Source organism: Protobothrops mucrosquamatus, unplaced genomic scaffold (assembly GCF_001527695.2).
Source record: "Protobothrops mucrosquamatus isolate PMUCROS unplaced genomic scaffold, P.Mucros_1.0 scaffold4121, whole genome shotgun sequence".
In the NCBI taxonomy this organism is placed as follows: Eukaryota; Metazoa; Chordata; class Lepidosauria; order Squamata; family Viperidae; genus Protobothrops; species Protobothrops mucrosquamatus.
This window is the reverse complement of record NW_015390049.1, coordinates 73,027-89,635: the sequence shown is the minus strand read 5'-3', so window position 1 is coordinate 89,635 and position 16,609 is coordinate 73,027. Positions and strand designations below refer to the sequence as shown.

The following is a 16,609-nucleotide window of genomic DNA, read 5'->3' as shown; positions in this document are numbered from 1 at the left end:
GGGAGGGAATCTGTGGCAGAAGGCGGTCTCGGAGGTAGCCAGGTCCAATGCCATGGAGCGCTTTAAAGGTGGTAACTAACACCTTAAAGCGCACCCGGAAGACCACCGGTAGCCAGTGCAGCTCGCGCAGCAGCGGTGTCACATGGGAGCGACGAGTCCCTCCCAACACCGCCCGCGCGGCCGCATTCTGGACCAGTTGGAGTCTCCGGGTGCTCCTCAGAGGGAGCCCCATGTAGAGAGCATGTTATAGAAATGACCAGAACACAGACAAATCTACTGCTACTATCAATAAATTAGATACCAGACAGTTGTAATGAAGCTCTGTGATTGGCTACAACAAGAAAACACCAGAGGAGAACAGCTAGGGGAGTCTTTTAGACAAGCATCTACCATAGATCAGTGAGCGTGGGGGTGGATGGATGACTTTATTAGAAGCCAGAGACTCAACAAACATATCAAAATAAAACCACAAGATCACTGACAGTATTTTATAGCAGAACTGAAAAAGTATTGTTGCATTTGTGGATTTTAAGGTAGCCTCTGATTCAACCTGATTCCCACAGCACTGTTGCATTTTGACACAGTGGCTTTTTACATTTCCCTCCCTGTTCTCTTTGCATTGACACGGAAAGACACTTAACATTTCCCCATGTTTTGCAAAAGGATCTCCAGTCTCGTCGTGTTTATCTGAGAAGCAAAGGGGGAAAGAAAAACATAGCAGTAGATAACCATTCCCCTTACAGTCTCCCACTTCCTGTCCGATGTGCTACCTTCTCAGTGCTGGAAACAACCAACACCACTCCCCTTTGGAGAAAGAGATCCCTCAACAATATTTTCTGTTGCAGCAGGCTTAGCAGCAGAACAAACAAGGTGGAAGACTGACAGAAGGCATCCATGAACACCAACTAGCAGCCAGAAGACGGGATGAAAATTCTTTAATTTCACAACATACAGACAGACTTACCCATAGTTTCAGCTGGGAAAATCTGGTCATCCTAGACTAGAGGGTAGGCAACCTCGGCTCTTTTATGACTCATGGACTGCAACTCCCAGAATTCCTAGACCAAGCCAAGTCCAAAAACGCCAGGGGATTTATGGAAGGCTGGCACTCTGACAAACTAGCCATCAATAGACACACAGACATTAACAACATCTATAGGCTATGCAAAAGAGACAAGCAACAGCCAAAAAGAAACAGAAAGACCCAATCAGCACCCAGATCAACATAAATTTACTCCAAGATTAACATCAGACCAACAATCAAGTAAAACAATATGCCAATCAAGAAACTGCCAATGAAGCCCACAGTAAACAGCCTAGCCAAAGAATCTCTAGGACCACCCCCACCAACACTGACAGGGCAAGATACCAGAATATAAACTGACAGCAAACCACAGTCCTTACTAGTACTGAGGATATTACCTAGTTTGGGTAATGAAACATCTGCAAGAAAACAAGCAAGCTCAGAGAGCACCAAGGACCCCACAGTTGTTGTTGTTGTTGTTGTTGTTGTTGTTGTTGTTCTTCTTCTTCTTCTTCTTCTTCTTCTTCTTCTTCTTCTTCTTCTTCTTCTTCTTCTTCTTCTTCTTCTTCTTCTTCTTCTTCTTCTTCTTCTTCTTCTTCTTCTTCTTCTTCTTCTCCTTCTCCTTCTCCTTCTCCTCCTCCTCCTCCTCCTCCTCCTCCTCNTCACCGCTTCTGGAGGCAGGTTGTTTCACTGGTTAATTGTTCTAACTATCAGGAAGTTTCTCCTTAGTTCTAGTTGATACTTTGCTTAGTTCTTAGTTGATACTTTGCTTACCCAAAGTATCAACATTGCAATTGCAGATTGAGAAGTGAAGTGGAATAATGTGGTCTGTTTAATTGGAGGCTCAGTTTAATGTTGGATGAAACCATTGTATTGTACTTTGTAAATTACAAGGGTGATCTGATATTGTTCCATGTTTGAAGGTTTGTTGGTGTGTTTGCTTTGAACAAGGATTTTAGGAGCTTTACTGAATTAGTTTCCATTGTCTCAATCTTACTGTTAATTGCTCATTTTTAGCCAACAGTGGAATGTTTATGTCTTGAAGCTAATTATGATTATATTATAATCTTAATTAGCTTCAACACCTAAACATTCCACTGTTATATTATAATCTTAATTGGTCCGATAATTTCCCCACTTTGTGAGCATCTCTAGATACACTTTTAGGAGGAAATAACGCAGTTCCTACTGAAGCAGCTTTAGATGTGTGTGCAGATCATCTTCTGAGTCCTTGGGGTGTTACCTTTCGCAAGATCAGCTTGCGAATCTCATTTCAAAGAAGAGAATTGTGTAGTGTCAAATTAACATAGCAAAAAAGATTATAGACCAAATAACTGCCGCCATCCTCTTCATGGAAGGATCTTTAGTAAAAGGAGAATGTCCTGTACAATCTCAAAGGAAACTAAAATATTAGAGCAGTGTTGACTGGTATGCTCCAGGGTGGTGTCATTATTTAACACCTCAAGGCAGGACAAAAAGCAAGGGATAGAAACTAATCAAGGAGAGATTCAACCTAGAACTAAGGGGAAATTTCCTGACAGTGAGAACAATTAATCAGTGGAACGACTTGCCTTCAGAAGTTGTGGATGGTCCATCACTGGAAGTTTTCAAGAAGAGACTGGACAGCCATTTGTCTGGAATGGTATAGGGCTTCCTGTTGAACTAAAAGACCTCCAAGATCCCTTCAAACTCTGTTATTCTGTTATTTGCTTAGATAATTGAGATGTTATAGAAATGACCAGAACACAGGCAAATCTACTGCTACTATCAATAAATTAGATACCAGACAGTTGTAATGAAGCTCTGTGATTGGCTACAACAGGAAAACACCAGAGGAGAACAGCTAGGGGAGTCTTTTAGACAAGCCTCTACCATAGATCAGTGAACGTGGGGGTGGATGGATGACTTTATTAGAAGCCAGAGACTCAACAAACATATCAAAATAAAACCACAAGATCACTGACAGTATTTTATAGCAGAACTGAAAAAGTATTGTTGCATTTGTGGATTTTAAGGTAGCCTCTGATTCAACCTGATTCCCACAGCACTGTTGCATTTTGACACAGTGGCTTTTTACATTTCCCTCCCTGTTCTCTTTGCATTGACACGGAAAGACACTTAACATTTCCCCATGTTTTGCAAAAGGATCTCCAGTCTCGTCGTGTTTATCTGAGAAGCAAAGGGGGAAAGAAAAACATAGCAGTAGATAACCATTCCCCTTACAGTCTCTCACTTCCTGTCCGATGTGCTACCTTCTCAGTGCTGGAAACAACCAACACCACTCCCCTTTGGAGAAAGAGATCCCTCAACAATATTTTCTGTTGCAGCAGGCTTAGCAGCAGAACAAACAAGGTGGAAGACTGACAGAAGGCATCCATGAACACCAACTATCAGTCAGAAGACATGATGAAAATTCTTTAATTTCACAACATACAGACAGGCTTAACCATAGTTTCAGCTGGGAAAATCTGGTCATCCTAGACCAGTGGTGGCAAACGTATGGCACGGGTGCCAGAGGCGGCACTCAGAGTGCTCTCTGTGGGCACGCTTGCCGTCACCCCAGTCCTAGGCCTTCATCTGGGTTTTATAAAACCTTTTCGCTTTAGGCCTCTGCCGCCGTGTGCCCCCCCCCCCAAAAAAGGTTCAATCGGTCAATTTCAACTTCTTGCAGGAAAAAAAAAGATCTTGCAAAGTTAGAATTGATTGATTGAACTTTTTAGTCCCACCCAGTCTGCTGTTACCACCGCAGCCACGCCCACCCAATGGGCCACGCCCAGCCAATGGGCCACACCCAGCCGGCACCCGACGATGCATAAGTGGGTTTTGGGTTGCAGTTTGGGCACTCGGTCTCTAAAAGGTTCGCCATCACTGTCCTAGACCAGGGGGTAGGCAACCTCGGCTCTTTTATGACTCATGGACTTCAACTCCCAGAATTCCTAGACCAAGCCAAGTCCAAAAACGCCAGGGGATTTATGGAAGGCTGGCACTCTGACAAATTAGCCCTCAATAGACACACAGACATTAACGACATCTATAGGCTATGCAAAAGAGACAAGCAACAGCCAAAAAGAAACAGAAAGACCCAAGCAGCTCTCCACCAGCAATCAGCACCCAGATCAACATAAATTTACTCCAAGATTAACATCAGACCAACAATCAAGTAAAACAATATGCCAATCAAGACACTGCCAATGAAGCCCACAGTAAACAGCCCAGCCAAAGAATCTCTAGGACCACCCCCACCAACACTGACAGGGCAAGATACCAGAATATAAACTTGACAGCAAACCACAGTCCTTACTAGCACTGAGGATATTACCTAGTTTGGGTAATGAAACATCTGCAAGAAAACAAGCAAGCTCAGAGAGCACCAAGGACCCCACAGTTGTTGTTGTTGTTGTTGTTGTTGTTGTTGTTGTTGTTGTTGTTGTTGTTGTTGTTCTTCTTCTTCTTCTTCTTCTTCTTCTTCTTCTTCTTCTTCTTCTTCTTCTTCTTCTTCTTCTTCTTCTCCTTCTCCTTCTCCTCCTCCTCCTCCTCCTCCTCCTCGTGCTGCTGATGTTACCTAGTTTGGGTCATGAAATGTCTGCAAGAAAACAAGCAAGCTCAAAGAGCACCAAGGACCCCACAGTTCTCCTCCTCCTCCTCCTCCTCCTCCTCCTCCTCTCCACAAACCCCACTCTCTTCTAGCGCTGCCGATGTTACCTATCTTGGGGAATGAAACATCTGCAAGAAAACAAGCAAGTTCAGAGAGCACCAAGGACCCCTCATGTCAACCCTGAGTTACAAATATTCTCCTTTATTGAGACTTAAGCATTGCTGATCCTGTCACTTTTCTGTCAGATCCTAGGGAACTGGCCACCAAAACATGCAAGCCGTAGCTCATAGTTATGGCGAATCACAAGCTTTTGAGTGACTCTTCTCCAGTAATAGTCAACTCTGTGACATCACCAACAAAAGGAATTGAAGAGAAATTCCCAAATGCCTCTCGAAAAACCAGAAAGAGAACCTCTTTTGCAGGCTGTCGCTTCCGATGAGCAAAGATAATGGGGGAAGCTAGATTCATTCAGCAGCCACATGATTCATTTAACAACTGTGGCAAAAAAAGGTTGCAAAATGGGGCAAAACTCACTTAATAACATAAATTTTAAGCTCAATTGTGGTCGTAAGGCTAGGACATACCTACATATTTAAAAGGTGTTGGGTTTTCAAATTGGTGCAAAATGAAAGCTGGGTCAACTTATTTGAAGTGTTCTTCCTCCTCCTTCTCCTTCTTCTTTTTCTAAGGTATCCAGTTTCTCTCTTGCTTTCAGAACTACGGCTTGGAGACTGAAAATCTGAGAACGCTCTCCCACAAGCTGAACGCGTCTGCCAAAAATCTTCAAAACTTCATCACAGGTAGAAGAAGGAGCGGTCATTATGATGGACGGGCCTCCCGAAGGCTGCCAAACGATTTCCTTACCTCTGTCGTTGACTTGATTGGTGCTGCCAAAAATTTGCTTGCCTGGTTAGACAGGTAATTAAGTTTGAATACTGTTTACATATATATATTTTAAGGAGCAAATGCAATTTGTTTGTTCTCATTCTCTCCTTGGGTCTTCAGCATTCACTGTCCCTTTTGCAATTTTCGTTCACGACTGGTGAATATTTTTTAATATTTGTATGGTAGAAAGACCTGCCCTTTTGGAGTTCATGTTGTATAAAAAAAACCAGAAGGATTAGGGGTGATATGACACAGTGTTCCAATATCTAAATGGCTGACACAAAGAATAGAATAGAATAGAATAGAATAGAATAGAATAGAATAGAATAGAATAGAATAGAATAGAATAGAATAGAATAGAATAGAATAGGAAGGGACCTTGGGAGTCTTCTAGTCCAGCCCCCTGCTCATGCAGGAGAACCTATACTATTTCAGACAGGTGACTGTCCAGTCTCTTCTTAAAAACCTCCAGTGATGGAGCGCCCACGATTTCTGAAGGCAAGCTGTTCCACTGGTTAATTGTCCTCACTGTTAGGAAGTTTCTCCTTAATTTCAGGTTGTTTCTCTCTTTGATCAGTTTCCAACTATTGAACCAAGATAATTAAACCAAGAAGAAGGGGGTCAAGCTATTCTCCAAAGCAACTGAAGGCAGGACAAGAAACAATGGATAGAAACTAATCAAGGAGAGAACAAACCTAGAAATAAGGAGAAATTTTCTGACAGAATAATTAACCAGTGGAACGGCTTGCCTTCAGAAGTTGTGGGTGCTCCATCACTGGAATTTTTTAAGAAGAAATTAGACAAGCGTTTGTCTGAAAGGGTATAGGGTCTCCTGCTTGAGCAGGGGATTGGATTAGAGTACCTCCAAGGTCCCTTCCAACTTTGTTATTCTGTTATTCCCAACCATGACAGTTTCCAACTAAGCGGACCCAGCCAGGCTGCCCATTGCCTAACATTCTGGGACTTGAAGTTCACATTTTTGGAAATTTGGGAACACAGTTCCTTAGTCTAATATTATCGAGCCTGCTGGAAATTCTCCAGGGTTTGAAGTTGGAATTGTTCCAACCTTAACTGAAATGTTATGGATTGAACTTGACGTCTTTTGCATGCATAGCTCTCTCTGAAAAATGATGGTGGTGGTGATTTACTGGACTCACAAGCCTTTCCAATCACAATTCCAATCGTATGCAGCATTTGTGTAATCAGAAGTGGATAGCTATTTATAAGTCAGAATTTAAATTGCTAATAGCTCATTAGAGAGCCCAGTTTGGGGGGTGGGGTGGGGTGTTAAGGAGTCAGGCTAGAAACCAAGCTGGTCCCACCTTAGGCACAAAGCCAGCTGGGAGAGTTGGGCAGCCCTCTCTCTCAGCGCTAAGAAGGGGGAACAAACCATGGCCAAACAACTTTGCCAAGAAAACTGCAGGGACTGGTTCAGGCAGTCACCAGGAGTTTTGTGTTGGTTAATCCAAGACATTTTCCTATATGCATAAACCAACTGATCAGTGGAACGGCTTGTCTCAGAAGCTGTAGGTGCTCCATCACTGGAGATTTTCAAGAAGAGATTGGACAGCCATTTATTCAGAATGGTACAGGGTCTCCTGCTTGAGCAATGGGGTGGACTAGAAGACCTCCAAGGTCTCTTGTTACAACCCTGTTACACTGTTTACTTAAACTGTTACTTCGGGACTTTGAGGAAGAGCATCAAAGTGGGGGCCATTATCCAATATTATCGCATCTTCAATCTTGGATAAACAATATAGTAACTAATTAGATTTGATTAAGCCACAGACTGCAAAAGAGGGTACGTGGTGGTCATTGAAGAAAACAGATGTGCATTTTCAAAAAAACATCTGGAAGGGAGATTTTACTCCTTCGCTCTGTGGGATTGCTGAAATAAAAATTAACGGGACTGGATATTTTTAGCATCATCCAGTCTGAAACGGCAAATCCAGACAAACCAGATTTATGGGCTACCCAGAAGCAGCTGAGAGCTATCTTATCTACCCTTCAGCAGAGTTGATAAGCTGCAATTGATCATGGAAGGTGAACTGCCATTTGTTAAATTGAAGAGGAAAAAAATAACAGTTTTTTTTTCTTGGTAAGCAGATTGCTCCCTTTCTGCTCCCTCCAAAAATTCTTGGCTTTTACCCGTGTTAGAGATTTTAGTCATTTTAAGAATTGAGCCAGCCAAAGCCTCTGCATTAGTCTTTCAGGATTTTGCTTGGAATCAAACTGAAGTTCTCTGCGTGCTTTACAAGTTATCATTACCAGGTGAGCTGAAATCCCAAGAGTTAAGGATTGTAACTGAATTCATTGAACTAGCTTAATTCAGTTAATTAATTGAATTACAGTTGTGCTGGAAGTCTCCTAATATTGGCAGTCCAAGCTAGGGAAAGAAGGACTCCTCATTGCCCCTCTGAAAGCAGCTTACATATCCACCCCCTGGAAAGCAGAACAATTATCATAATAATTGATACCGTTTGGAAAATGGCACAAATTGGTTCTTTGAGGGGGAAAAAACTACGCTCATAAGCCTCTAGTTCTAAGCCTCCAAACAAAGGAAAACACACACACCTCTGGCTGCAAGTAGTTTCACATACAGTCTGATTAGGAGAGGAATTTACTCAAGGCCACGGAGATAACAAGGAATGACACATACATCATAAACCTAACGAGTCTGTGTGAATACAAACTTGCCTGAGCAGTTTCAACAGGGAAGCCAAAATACAGTCCGAGATCTTTGAACATCCAAGCAACATTGTCAGCCAGTCCAAGGGTCAGAGTTTCCGGGTTTCTAAGCAGAAGTCACAGAACAAGAGATCAGCAACAACACACACAAAACTCCAAGGAATCAGCATTTGTTCCTGACAAATGTGTCTCCCCACAATGTCTCCTTAAATCTCAGTCTCCAGGTGTGCCTTGTGGAGAGGGGCGGGACACTCCCGAGTAGTTGAGCCTGCCTGTGTTGTTCCCTCCTTCTCTCCACTCTCCGTGCTCTAGGATCAGGTGGGGGTGGCCCTTGCTCATCACCTGAACTCTGTCTCTCCTGTTCAACCTGCCTCGGCCTGCCTCGGCCTGCTCTTCTCTACGTTCCCCTGAAGCCACAGACACTTCTCCCTCGACCTCCATAGGGTCCCGTTCCAGCTCATTTTCCTCCGCAGATTCAGGCTCCGATGGAGGCATGACACTTTCTGTGTGCCTCAATGTATAGTCATGCTGGCTACATGACCATGGAAGCATCTTCAGACAATGCTGGCTCCCTCAGCTAGGAAAAGGAGATGAGCACCGTATCCAAGTCAGACACAGCTAGACAAGGGAAACGTTACCTTTTTAAGGGTATGATGTATGTTTGCTTCCTTGACTTATAAAATAACAAAAGTGGGGTAAAAATCAAACAATAAAATAAAGATCTATCCACTCAGTCCCTCCCTCACTCATGGAGTAGTAGCAGAAGGCTTCATATTGTAACCCAGGCTGGCGGCTATAAAGATTTGCAACTGAACCCCCAGAATTTGTCTTGTGAATCCGATCCAGGTGATTTTCATCTGGGTTTTCAGACCTATTCCCAATGCAATATTGTAGAAGGCAAAGGTGAACTACTTAAGAGGTTTTTCTAACCAACTTCTTGATGGTTATTATTTTGACAGATTTCTATTGACACTCTACCAAGTGGAACAAATCTGTGTTTTCAAGGTTCATTCCTCACAGTTTCTTGACGAGGATGAATTGTTTATAAAGCTTGTCTTATTTCGGGAATTATCAGTGATAAATGAACTCAGATGTTAAAATTCTCTCTTTTCCATAGGTCCCCATTTGTCAGCGTGACAGAATACTCGCTGCTGAAAAATAATATTGTTCAGCTCTGCTTAGAACTCACTACCATTGTTCAACAGGTAAGAGTAAATTTCTCTTCTACTAAATCACTTTTAAATTATTTCCATAGTGGAAAAATAAGGAGGTTGCATTTCTCTCTAAGGATAATAGATGTTAAATCAACTATAGAAGGATCAGTTACCTATTCGGGTTAGAATCAACCCAGAAAAGGTAATTATCCTGAAAGACAGTCTACAAACTTCTGTAAATTAGTCAAATGTATTGATTAAGAAAAACATTTTTATGAGCAAAAGAGAGAGTCATGTGCATCTAATCTATGTATGCAGTCAGTCATAAGTCTCTTCCATACAACTTTTCTGTTGTTTTTTTTTAAACACAAAAAAGTACTCACTTTTTTCCATGCAACTGACAAACACTTTAATAGATCCGTTTTTCTATGCAACTATATGTTTTTCTGTGCAACTGTGCAATTATATGTTTGGTGATTCTATACAGCTACTGCAGGGATGAATAAAAACCCCGTTCTCACATCTATCTTAGACTAAGGGGGGAAGGTGTAACTTTCAAGTGGGTAAGAAGGAGAAACTAAACTTTTTAAATTCAGCTGCAGATTGTGAGAGCCTGAAGCCTTGTCAAGGACACCAGAACAGGTGTGGATTTGAAGCAGACGGTTCCCATAGCAAAGTGGACTTGTTGATATGAGTTACATAAGATGCTGGGGGTTTGACTAGGAAAATTATTCTTTAAGTCTATGAACTGGTGTGGGAACCTCAGAGTTAGTTTTGCTTCAACATAATCAAGCCGTGTATCCAATAAACAGTAAACTTTTCGGAAATGGAACGAAACTGGAGTTTTATTTGGATTCTCAAGCTGGATGTTGACAAGGGGTTTATAATCAGTCCTCACACTTACAACCATCACAATATTCCCCAGGGTCACATGATCACAATTCGGGCTTTTGGCAACCAGCATGTATTTATGATGGTTGACAAGTCCGGAGGGTCATGTGATCACCATTTGCAACCTTCCCAGTCAGTTTCCAACCAGTAAGGTCAATGGGGGAGGGGTAGCTGGGTTCACTTAATGACCGCATGATTCACTTAATGGCAGTGATTTGCTTAAGAACTGTGGCAAAAAATGATTGTAACCAGCAACAGAAATTCTGGTCCCAACTGTGGTTATAAGTTGTGGATTACCTGCATATATTGTTGATGGATGATCACTTCCTCATATGAATAAACTCCTGCCTTTTAATGTCTACTTAATGTCTTTCTTGCAACAGGAATTCCATAAATTTGTTGCATTCTGAAAACATATGTTGTTCATATTCCAGTTCGATGCTCAGTACTTAAATGGAATGCCTGTTTCCAAATTCTGAGCAAACAGGGGTGGGGTCTTCCTTTACAAAACTTCAATTACCTGTCGTCTCCCCAGTAACCTTTCTAACCGTTGGAATTTAAGTAAATGGTTCTATAGTTTAATTGACCATCTGCTCCTTGAATTTTGGCTTTTCTCCAAATTCCCTGGATGCTGCATTGATTCTAGGCAGCTCGGCATAAACACGGTTTTAAATTAGGTTGAGGTGGCAAGCAAATAGTTCTTTTCTTCCCTTTAGTTATGCAATGTGAATTTTAACTCAGTCCCGGAAAATGAATGCTTCGGAAAAACCAAGCAACAATGGTTCTGTTCTTTAAAAATAATTTATTTGCCTTCACAGGGAGGGTAGAGGAGCTGTCTTATAGTCAATGTCCGGAATTGAAATCCTTTATTGTTACATTGCAAATAATTTGAGGGGTAAAGCATAAACAATCAGATACATGTAATCCTCGACTTATAACGATTTGTTTAATGGCTGTTCAAGGATACAAGGGCACCGAGACAATTGACTTATGATAGTTTTTCACATTTACAACCGCTGCAGCATGTGTTCAAGATTTGGACGCTTGGCGACTGACTCATATTTATGACGGTCGCAGTGTCCTAGGATCATGTGATCTCCTTTTGCGACCTTCTGACAAACAAAGTCAATGGGGAAGCCAGATTCACTTTGCAAGCATGTTCCTAACTTAATAGATGCAGGGATTCACTTAACAACTGTGGCAAGACAGGTCGTAAAATGAGACCAAATTCAACTGTGTTGCTTAACAACAGAAATGTTGGGCTCAATTGTGGTCGTACGTTGAGGACTACCTATATGTCAGCTCAAAATTTCCTCTTTAGGCCCAGATATGACAAAATTATTCTCTTTGGGTTTCAAGAGCTGAATAAAAACTGTGTATCGTAAAGTGGATATTTCAATTTCAATTGTATGAAGGAAATGGAGAAATATGTAAAAAAAAAAATTCAGGCTTAAGTCCTTTGCCAAGAGCTTTATTTGCTCTTTTTCTGGGCAAAACTAACATGCATCGAGTTATTTTCATGTTCTAAGAAAACAAACTTGAGGCTCCTACGGAAATGGATTATTCTCGGGAATATAGTTGATGTTGGAAGCTTCTTTGCCCAGCCTCCTATCTTTTCAAAACTCACTTTGTTATTAAAAAATGAAGTGGGATATGGAGCCCATTGGGTGCCCAGGAAGCCCTGAGAATAACAATTTTAATAAATTATTATTATGGTTGGTCACACAATCAACCTGCTGTTTAGGCTGAATTTGGAAATGTTGTCCATCTACTGAGTCCTTTCCAAGAAGCTGAGATAGGTAGATGTGGATGGTTGATGGTGTTCAAGATATCGTTTGCAGGATGTAAGCTGTTCTGAGTAAATTTGCCATTTCCATTTGACTGATGGGGATTTTGTCAGTGTCAAGGATGTTGAAGTGGTGCTCCAGATGTTTTGGTATTGCATCCAAGGTCTCTATTACTATTGGTATTATTTTTGTTTTTTTTCTTTTCTTTCATTTTTGTCACCGTCGTTCTACTTCTAATTGTATTTTGTGATTTTCTCCAGTTCTTTCTCTTCTCTTCTGCTGCCTCCAGGTACTGCCACATCCATTATCCAAAGTTTTTTGTCTTTCTTATCAAAAGTTGTTAAATTTGGGGTGCCAAGTGGCAGGTGAATGTCTGTTGAAATTCTAAAGTCCTAAAATACCTTAGCTTCTTCATTTTCTATTACTCTCCTCTATTTTTATGGTCCCATCAGTTCTTGCTCGAGGTAAATGTTATTTCTTGCAGATCTTCCAATGCATCTTTGTTGCTATATTGTCATGCTGTGATTTGTAGTCAGCCTGTGCCATCTTCTTGCAGCATAGTCAGCCAGAGGTTCAAACTGGATTCAGCAATTTTGTCTACTTATTGAGTCCTTCCCTGGGATAGACAGATGTGGATGTTTGGTGATGTTACAAATATTGTCACGGGATATAAGCTGTTCCAAGTAAAGCTGCCTTTTGCAATTGACTAATAGGTAATTTGTCAATGCCAATGGTGTTCAAGTGATGCTCCAGATGTTTTGGAATTGTACCCAAGGCACTTTACTATTGGTAGTACATTATTATTGCTATTAATATTAAATGTCTATGGAGATTCTCAGTCATCTGGGTCATGGTGGTCCCAAAGTTGCTTTTTCAAAAAGCAGCTGGACTTTCTTTGTTTTTTTCTTTGAAGACATTTCAATGTTTTTTTTTCTTGAACACATTTTGTTTCTCATCCAAGAAGCTTCTTCAGTTCTGACCGAAGAACAGAAGAAGCTTCTTGGATAAGAAGCAAAATGTGTTCAAGGGGAAAAAAACAAAGAAAGTCCAGCTGTCTTTTTGAAAAAGCACTTTTGGAATATTAATATTAAAATTGTTATAACTGCCTCAGAGGTAGTAATTTCTGCAACTTCTTGATGGACTACAGATATTTTCCTTAACTTTTGCAGCCTCTGCAACTCACAGACTGCTATTTCTCTGGTTGTAGAATAGATGCAAAACTAGCTAACACAGTATGCGATTGCAAGAAAACACAGCAGTTGGCCCTAGTTGACAGAACTTTTCCCGAGTTGAAGATACGTATCATTAATAGTGATGAGAAACAGCCAGAGTTGGTAGGTATTTTTCAGCTCTGGATTTAATGGTCCAATGGACTCTGATCTTTAGAAGATGAGGCCTATTGCATGACTGATTTCCGTGTGTACTTAATGATTCCTACCACAACTATTTGAAGGTTACCTCATTCTGTGGAACAGAACCTCGGATACTTGCATTTCCATTTTACTTAGATGATGTCATTAGTAGGAAAAGAAGAGGCAGAAGAAAAAGTACGGTAGCAGTTGAAATGTAGCTGGTGCCCCTCATGCAGTTTTAGATTTTAGTGTTTGCAAGCTGCTAATGAGGAACAAGGCTTTGGAATAGAATACAGTTGGAAGGGACCTTGGAGGTCTTCTAGTCCAGCCCCCTGCTCAAACAGGAGAATCTATACTGTCACAGACAGGTGAATGTCTAGTTTCTTCTTAAAAATCTCCAGTGGTGAAGCGCCCACGATTTCTGGGGGTAAGCCGTTCCACTGGTTAATTGTCCTCACTGTCAGGAAGTTTCTCCTTAATTCCAGGTTGCTTCTCTCTTTGACCAGCTTCCAACCATTGTTTCTCATCCTTCCCTCTGGTGCTCTGGTGAACAACCTGTCCCCCTCTCCCTTGTGTCAGCCCCTCAGATACTGCTGTCATGTCTCCCCTATTTCTTTGAAGTAAGTCATGTGTCAGTCGAGTGAGCACTGTTTCAAAATAACTCTACCACTACTCAAATTAACCCCACTCCGAAGTTTTACAGGAGCAGATTAATAACAACAAAAGAAACTCAGCGTTTGCCAACCCATAAGGATCTACTTATATTTGAAGGCACCGGTCTAAGGTGGGTTGGGAAGGAAGTCCCGTTGTGTGTGAGTGAAAAAAAGATTCCCAAAGGTTAAATCGATGCATTTCTTAAATTAAAAAACAAAAAAGATCTCATCAGATGGAACTTCATTATATAGAGAACTGCTGTTGTGAGACTCCGAAGGCGTCTGAAAAAAGATCTTGTAACAAAAATGGCCGTTTTGAAACTCAAAAGCCATCTGAAAAAAAAAGTTTTTTTTTCTTTATAAAATGCATTTTCATTAAAATACAAAAGAGTGGGATTGGAGGTGGGGAACAGCTGGGGGTGGAGGATTTTTTTTAATTAGTTCATTCCCATACAGCCAAGTTCAGCGTCCGTCTGTGATTGCCTCCTGGTCACTGTGCAATTATATTGGAGCTCACCAGTCTGTCGGAAGCCGACTGACTGTTTTAAGAAACCTTTTAAAACACAGAGTTAGATTTAAAAATGGGATTTAAAAATTCATTTGGGGGTTAAGCAGCTGTTCTTTTAGAGATTTTGACTGATCTTAGAGATGTTGACTGATTTAATATTTAGGATTCAGATTTATAATGGAAAATAAAATAATTTGTTAGATTATAGTCTTAATGGTTATAGGGAAATGGATTTGTGACAACGAAAGATATGTTATTAGTATATGAGGAGTTATTAGGATGAGAAATAGAATATATTGGTGAATAAAGAAATAATTTAAATTTTGGAATAATATTGGTATTTTAGTCACGAGAATTAGTTTATAATGAAATGAGGGAAACTAAACCTATCCGAATTATAAATAGTGGTTATAAAAGGCTAAATTGAAATGTGATAACCGGAATTAAATAAAAGCTAAAAACAGGACTTGGATATGTATAACTAAAAGGTTATTGATAAATGTGTAGATTGATTGAACTTTAGCTAGAAATGTACTAATATGAATATGATATAATACTTAAAGGAAATAGAGAGGGAACCTTTATTGATATAAACTGAGATATCTATGTATCACTCTGTTATTGGATTATTGATTACCCTATCACCACGCTGCTTCCTAATTACCTGGTTGTTAAAATTTGAAAAATTAATACAATTTGTTGAAAAAGAAAAAGAAACCTTTTAAAACAGAAGGACTGGAAGCTAAATCAGGAGCTGTAAGGGAAATGAAGCCCAACGTTAGCCCTGAAGCAGATAAATTGCTACCAGGAAAAATGTTATAACTGCTTGGGAAGACATGTCATTTTCCCCTTTAATAACTGTGTTTCTGGTCAAAAAAAAAAACACCCCCAAACCCCCTCTTATTATAGGGAAGGAATGCCATCTTTGGTTAAAAAAAAAAAAAAAACTTAAAAAAAGGGAATGTGGAGATTTGATAGTTGAAATGTTGCTTCCATTTCACTCATCAATTAAAGCAGGGGTCTTCAAAGTTGGCCCTTTTTGTGACTTGGTGACTTCAACTCCCAGAATTCTTCAGCCAGGCACGCTGGCGGAGGAATTCTGGGAGTTGAAGTCCACAAGTCATAAAAGGGCCAAGTTTGAAGACCCCTGAGCTAAAGAATACAGTTTATTCCTTTGCTTACCTGTTTATTTGGCTTTATTATTAGTCCTGGGTATTTGCAACCAGGTGTGGTCTATTTGCCTTTTTTAAAAAAAAAAAAATTCTGCAAAGTGTAAAAATGCAGGAACTTATTTTATGTGTTAGGGAATATTTTCTAGGGTAGAGAGCTCACCCAATTTAAGCCAAACATTCTGTATTTTATTGTGCATTGTGCCAATATCCCAAACAATCAAAAGTATTGGTTTGTTTTGGGTGATGGTGTCCCTTTCTCCTATCTACAAGCTATAGAGACACAGAGTTTGCTTTGCCTACATCAGCAAGACCTCCCTGGGTTCTCTTTTGGATATCCAGGTCTGAAACTGGTTAAATGATTCACGTATATAAAATACTTCGCAATTTTACATGTATGAAGATCTGGGAAGAATCTGAATCTCTCAGAAGGCAATTCCAGTCAAAGACAGCAATTTGCTGGAAGATTCATTGATCTGAGAGGAAAGATGGAACTCTGGTTTATTTAAGCATGATTTGATTAAGCCACAATAGCTGGTTTAATTCACACAAAATATCAATGTATCACTTAAACATTATTTAAAAAGCACTAGGCTCATGCAGCAAATGAAATCCGAAACAAACCAACCCCCTGCCTCCAAGGTCCCTTCCAACTACTACTACTACTACTTCTTCTTCTTCCCCTCCAACTACTACTACTACTACTTCTTCTTCTACTTCTTCTTCTTCTTCTTCTTCTTCTTCTTCTTCTTCTTCTTCTTCTTCTTCTTCTTCTTCTTCTTCTTCTTCTTCTTCTTCTTCTTCTTCTTCTTCTTCTTCTTCTTCTTCTTCTTCTTCTTCTTCTTCTTCTTCTTCTTCTTCTTCTTCTTCTTCTTCTTCTTCTTCTTCTTCTTCTTCTTCTTC

General features: G+C 40.4%; 1 protein-coding gene across 1 annotated transcript in view; it reads left to right on the top strand.

Moving 5' to 3' along the window:
- Window positions 1-5,334: 5,334 nt before the first annotated feature.
- Window positions 5,335-16,609, top strand: part of LOC107298602 (connector enhancer of kinase suppressor of ras 2-like) — a gene marked incomplete at its 5' end in the record, with an annotated part of 62,751 nt that continues 51,476 nt past the window's right edge. The window contains 2 exons of the mRNA XM_029286574.1: window positions 5,335-5,537; window positions 9,310-9,397. Of these exons, the coding sequence (XP_029142407.1) occupies window positions 5,335-5,537; window positions 9,310-9,397 (291 nt within the window). The remainder of the gene's footprint in view (window positions 5,538-9,309; window positions 9,398-16,609) is intronic.